The 6,348-nt window shown below is 42.3% G+C and overlaps 1 protein-coding gene across 1 annotated transcript; it reads right to left on the bottom strand.

The window, feature by feature from the left end:
* Positions 1 to 854: 854 nt before the first annotated feature.
* Positions 855 to 4,540, bottom strand: LOC121985656 (serine carboxypeptidase-like 34). The gene is made up of 10 exons (XM_042539245.1): positions 4,186 to 4,540; positions 2,773 to 2,880; positions 2,599 to 2,694; positions 2,422 to 2,514; positions 2,266 to 2,354; positions 1,878 to 2,174; positions 1,656 to 1,792; positions 1,482 to 1,574; positions 1,281 to 1,386; positions 855 to 1,193 (listed from the first exon to the last, which is right to left on the bottom strand). Exons 1-10 carry the CDS (start codon positions 4,463 to 4,465, stop codon positions 1,044 to 1,046), a joined length of 1,449 nt encoding a protein of 482 aa, XP_042395179.1. The 5' UTR covers positions 4,466 to 4,540; the 3' UTR covers positions 855 to 1,043.
* Positions 4,541 to 6,348: the final 1,808 nt, after the last annotated feature.

Below are 6,348 nucleotides of genomic sequence, written 5' to 3'. Positions count from 1 at the left end.
ACAGATTGACGGAGGCACTGGGGGCGAGCGTAGTTGCCTTTTGCCACCATGTAGGCGCCACTAAATATTCAAAGTGCCACTAAATGATTGTCAAGGGATCACCAATTTAAATTATAGAAATTCTATATGCTAAATTGGTGGAACCTTAATAGTTTTTTGGCACACCTAAACAACCATTTAGAAGTGTTTAACGATTCTACTTACAAAAGGGTAGCTCAGTATATAAAGCTTCCGTTAATATAAGGTCCCGATAAAAAGTCATGTAGTTTTATTTTACTTTACAAAAGATTATTTTCGAGACTCAAACACATGATCTTTAGGTCATATGACAATAACTTTACTGTTGCGTCAAAGCTCCCATTCTAATACTTAAGGATTGTACATACAAAGTTTATAATTTTTTATATTCTCATTTAGCGACATCTTGGCAATTATTTAGTGACACTTCAATAACCATTTGGTAGCACTTAGATAGTAATTAGTAGTTTCATGAGCCAAATTATTTGTGAGGGGCCAGTATATTTTTAGAGTTTAGTCCAAACAACTGCAAACACAACCATGGAGAAAGGAAATGAGGGTCCCACGGGCTTAGCTTGGTTGGTAAGTGGTTGTTGGTTTGCCACATGAGGTCCAAGAGTCGAACCTCGGGGCTGGCGAGATGTAAATCCTTGCAATCTGTATTTCACCCCCACCCCCTACTCAGTTATCGTGATTTACCTCATTCATGTTGGTCTTGGGACGGACTAGCAGATTGCTGGAGGCGAGGGTAATCGCTTTTGCCATGTGGAGAAAGGAAATGAGAAAATGAAAGTAGAACAAGAGAAATAGAAGAGAAAAATAAACCCCATGATACATTTGATCAAATAAGTTGCAATTTTATTAAAGTGGAATCAAGATAAAATGCATAATTTAAGATTGACAATTGGCATTTATGTGAATTATAGCAAGCTCATTATTGGCAATGTGCCTAATCTCTCTTCTTTAGGATGCATAGACAAGCATTAATTTCTTTGAATGAGCAAGCAGCACTGACTCCTGGAGTTCTAGAAAGCTGAGTGAGGCAATTGCTGGTTAGCCAAGAAATGACTAACAAGTTGGCGAGCTTGCCTTGGAGCAAACGTTGGAACTTGATGGCCAGCCCCGCGGACCGTGACGAATGTCAGTCCCTGAAATTCAATTGTCCATCCACCAACCTACAAAGTGAACCACATTCCAATCACTAAATGGCAATTCATTCATGCTTCTTTCTGCAGCTTATGATCCAAGGAAATGTTGCATACCTGTTGATGGTCATACCAAGGAGTCCATTCTTGGATCGTTTTCAGGCCAAGTTTGTTCAGTGAATACCGAGTCGAAGTGACTGGAATTCTTCCATCAGTGTCGCCGCTGAATCATGCATTGACAATGGATGTTAAGGCTTTAGCTGAAACAGAGTCTACTTATTCTACATATACAGGGTTTCCTGTTGGATTAATTCTCACCTGAAAACCCATATTCTGATGCCGCCATTGATGAGCTTGTGTAAGGTCGGGAGCACGGTGGCCGGTGCATCATTCCATTTGGCGATCACATCACTGTTAAAACAAGGCAGTGAAGTAACCATCGGAGCTAGGTTGTGTGACTAATGACTTCTACTTTACCATACGACTCTGTACCTGCAGTGAGTCCAGTTATAAGCAATCTTTGTGACATTTGCGTGCAGAGCTTCTTGGACATCTGGTCGGTTAAAGTAAACCTCCGAGTAGTAGGAGACGCAGGGGTCATAACCCGCTGGCTGCTGATGCCACCCACTCTGCAAGGAAACAAGACTGAGCATTTAGTAACAGCTGCAAAGAGAGCTCTGAAGAAAGAGCTACAACATTACCGAAAGGACTCACAAATTGGGAGAACAGCTTTGGAGCAGCGCCTTCTACGCGGAAGTGCTTTCGGTTATAGGTGCCAGATACATTCTGATTGACGCAAACGGGAGCATACAAGCTGTACATGTCGATTATTCGATAGACTGCAAAGTATTCTGACAGTGCACCGTTGCAGGCTGCCGTAGCCGGTTCGATGCTGAAATTGCACTTGGTTTTAACATCCTTGTAGACTCGGTCAGATATGACTGCATGATCCCATGCATAGTCGATCATCCCTGTCTGATCGGTGTCATCGTCCAATAATGCATTGCCTATCTGATCCATCAGTGAGATTTTGTCAGCACGATCTTAAGAATCTGCGCACAGCAAAGAACTAAAACTGTATTGAAGGATCGCGATTACTCACCATGAACCCCTTGAAATTTATGTAGTCATCCTTCGAAGCTTGTTTGTTTTCATCAAATATCTTCTCAGAGAGTTGTGGAACATAATGCCCTGGCCCGTGAGTCACTTGATTAAATCTAAATTCTTAACAGTTGGTGAACTGCTGAAATTGCTTTACCTGCGTAGCTTTCTCCAGAAATGTAGAAGTCATGGGATTTGAACTGCGGGAACCGCTTGAACCAGTTTACAAGGAAAATGTAGGCATCTTCGGCTTCATTTGATGGACAGGGAAGTATGAGTAAGTATGAAGTTTAACAAGAAAATAATATAAGGAGTTTCAAGTAGAACTAATTACCAGTGATCTTATCTCCAAGTGCTTGTATGTCAGAGCTTGTATTTGTGTAAGAAAATCCAACTCCAACAGGAGACTCAAGGAATAGAAGATTTGCCTCTGCAATTTGACAAGGACAATCGATATACCATTAGTAACATTTTAGTAAAGCCAAGGTATACATACGATTATTCTTGCCTTTGTTCCAGGAATGCTCATTAAGTCTGAGCTCTGGCACACCCTTTTGCATTAGGAAAGGGCCAAGTTCCTCGACGGCCCCGAATCCAATGGAAGAACAGCCAGGCCCTGCATTAAACTATGCTAATTGGGTGAGAAAAAAAAAGAAGAAGAATTCTATTAAAGTGATGTATAATAAGATTACACTAATTCTGAAGTTCCTTGCAATTTTACAACTTGTAATTAAATCTGTGTTACTATATTATCCATCTTCTTGGGATCGGTCTATCCATCATTGGAACGGGCACATGACAAGTAAGTTTTCTAGTTCAGGCCTTGAATGGTCCTGAGCATGGCTCACTGTTACTCAACGTGACAACGAAGATGTAAATCCTGCCGTATCTCTTCCTCGAGATGGCTTCGCGCATGCCAGTGGGCATTACACACTATTGCTTTAGACTTTGTGCTGGTACCATCTTTTTGCACTTACAGAAAGTCGATCTCTTCATTTGGGTTACAAAGGCAGCGTTCTAACCCGATCATGCATGGTCCCAACCACTATTGACGCACACTACATTCTCAATGCCGTGTCACCTTCACCAAAAGCTCTTCTTCCATGGTCGGTAAGAATATTGATATATGTGGACGACCGACAAACTGATTTCTACCTAACATTTAGGCATATGAAGAAACCTAGAAGTTAACTTCACCAAACTGAAGCAGTGAATTGGAGGAAGGTTGGAATCTAGCAGATAGAAATGGCACCAAGTGTTCCTTAGGTAGGAAAAGGTAAGACAAAGTGTAGTACAAGTTCCTTATCCTGTAACATATATTTGTTGAAGGGAGGACCTTTGTCAATGCTGTAAAAAGTGTAAATTTACTGGTCAACAAGTGACCCCATCAATTGTGGGGAAGCCATGATGTGCCATGAACACCAGTAGATCCCTCCAAAGCCAACCTCGCTGTACAGCAATAATATGAAAGGTGCCAATGGAACTAGTCCACATCGGCCTGAACTACTGTTGAATAACAGTATGTAAATTAAGGCGTTTGTGATGCCCGATGATGATGATTAATTGGAAAAGCAAGAAAAAATGATAGATATTTTTCAGGGAAAATTTCAATGGTCATGTCTATGCCATCGTGCTGCTCTGCTAAGACTTTTCAAAAAGGAAGAAGGTTCTTTTCCTGTTTCTTGGATCCATGGGGAAAAAAAAAGGCGTGGAATTTCTCCTTAGGTAGCTAGCTACTTTAATTTGTTCCATTAAAAAGAGAGAAGAAAGCCAATTTATACCTGAGACTGATGGATGCAAGTGCATGCTATAAGCAATTAACTAAAAAGAGCGAACAAAAAGAGAAGCAGCAAAATTGAAGGCGAAGAAAGGAACAGTATGCATGAAATTCTATATGACTGTGAGCTGAATAATCGAAGACCTCCGTTTAACCAAAGCAAAAGTGGCTTCTTATCCACGTCACTAGTTGCCTCAAGGAGCCAGTAGAAGAGCGCACGGCCATGGCTTTCATTGACCGTCACATAGCCGGAGTACTGGCGGAAGCTGACCGTGGGCTGTCCCGGGAGCTGAACCACGCGGTCAGCCTGCTGTTGTCTCAAGGCTTCCTCTTCCTCCAATTGCCTCGACTGGCCGCCGAGGAAAGAAGAGGAGAAGATGAGCGCGAGGCAAAGGAAGAAGGAAGAGCAAGAGAATGAGCTCATCGTGGAGAAGAAGAAGAAGAAGAAGAGTAGAGAAGGGGGCAGTGTATGAAGGGAGTGAGGGATTGAGCTCTTCTTATAGTGCTTTCCGTGCCATTCATTTCCTTGAGTGGTTGATGAAACACTGGAAATTAAGCAAGCAAGCAAGAGAGTCAAAGGCAGGGTGAAAAAATATGATTGCTGACCTCTCCGTTTCTTTAATTTGTTTCATCTACTGATTCTGATTAAACTAGAAAGGTGATGTTAAGAGCAGTTCATTTGCTAAAAGCAGTATAAGTTAAGAGATGGAGGGAGCCTTGCTGATTGGAAGAATTTAGTGTCAAGGATTACAACCTTATTCCGTGCGTCGCGGCACGGCTAAGGCAGAGCCGATTGCTTTGGACTCTTCTTCTGTTTTGTTTTCCCTTTGTTTTCTATTTACTTTTATTATTATTAATATTATTATTTATGGAGAGATAGTTGTTTCCTTTTTTTCGTGAGTAGATATAAAAAGGCAAATCCGATGGCATGGGGACAGAAGATGAGACAGTGAGGAAGGTGCTAGCACATTGAAGGAAAAGGAAATTGGATAATCTGATTCTTCTCTTAAGAAAAACTCAATGTAGTTTTGGGATATTTTAATGAATTTCAACTTAAAATTAACAAATTAACCTTGAAAATTATAATTTTTTACACTGAAGTCTTTTTATAAATATGTCGAATTTCACCTCTCATCTAAACAATTGAGGTTCAGTTCATTGCCATTCTCTCAACTCGCATTCCTTCATCCCTCATTTTCTTAATTTGCATTTTTTTGAATGGATTCGGTATATCGTGTCAAGTATTTGCAGAGCAAAAATGTGGTTTAACAATAATAATAATAATAAAGCATTAACACGTTAGATTTTACATGGCTTAATGTATGTCACTCCCAGTCGATGGTCTGTTAACTTGTCCGATGAGTCATCCCTTCAAAATTCAAATCAACTAGTAATTGTACTAAAGGTCGAAAACAAACATTTCTTCTCTAAATCGTATTAACAATGTATACAAAGAAAGAGGAATTACCAAGAGCTTGTCGTCAGCGTTCTAAAGTTGTCTTGAAGCCAAATACTCTCATGATGTATATAGTAAAGGCAACAAACTCTATCTTGCTTGCCTCTAATTAATTAGAAACAATCTCCGGTTGACTGATAAACATAAGTAACCATTGCACAATTGATCCGGTGGTAAGAACAGGGGATTCTCGTTGACGGGAGGTCAATGGTCAAGAGGGTCAACCCTAAAGTCGTACCGAGTGAACAGAGGGCCGACCAAACATCCGGCCAGGGGTCTCCCAAGCCGGACGAAAGACAGCCCGAGCAGGGGTCGGGTTTCCGGTGCTCAAGGTAAAAGAGTCTCTGGACCGAGCGGACAGACCGCTCGGCAGAGCCACGGGACAATAAGGTGCAATCCCATCCGAGCACATGAGCAGAGCTTCCTCGCCCGGTCCGAGGTATGCGCATTCCCGGAGGCCATGAGCGCCGAGCGGCCAGTCTGCTCGGCCCGGGAACAGACAAGAGGCACAAAGGGACAGCTGGTAACATCATCCTCGAGACATCTGCCGCCGACAAATAGCATGGTCGGGGCCGGAGCGGACAGAGCATCGTACGGTGAAAGTTTCCATCGCCACGTCAGGGATATGCTCGGACGATTGCGGAATGACGTCAGGCATGCTTTTCTGAGACAACCCTACTGAGGTATGTTTGGGGAAGCGTGCACGCATCGAGAAGCGTGCCCGCGCCTCCTTGGGGTCCTATATAACGATCCTCAGACTTCGATGGAGGTATGTGATTCTCATCACTGTAGCCACAGTAGCGTTACCTTGCTCCTCTTTTTCTTCACTGCCTGACTTGAGCGTCGGAAGG

Source organism: Zingiber officinale, chromosome 1B (assembly GCF_018446385.1).
Source record: "Zingiber officinale cultivar Zhangliang chromosome 1B, Zo_v1.1, whole genome shotgun sequence".
Taxonomy (NCBI): Eukaryota; Viridiplantae; Streptophyta; class Magnoliopsida; order Zingiberales; family Zingiberaceae; genus Zingiber; species Zingiber officinale.
Note: the sequence above shows the minus strand (reverse complement) of the source record. Positions and strands in the feature narration are given on the sequence as shown.

What these genes read in the sequence shown, in the direction of transcription:
- LOC121985656 (XM_042539245.1), bottom strand. Translation starts at nt 4,465, where the DNA reads ATGAGCTCATTCTCTTGCTCTTCCTTCTTCCTTTGCCTCGCGCTCATC. An exon ending in TGAGCATTCCTGGAACAAAG is followed by an intron (nt 2,695 to 2,772) that starts GCAAGAATAATC and finishes GTCAAATTGCAG; the next exon opens with AGGCAAATCTTCTATTCCTT. An exon ending in TAAATTTCAAGGGGTTCATG is followed by an intron (nt 2,175 to 2,265) that starts GTGAGTAATCGC and finishes CTGATGGATCAG; the next exon opens with ATAGGCAATGCATTATTGGA.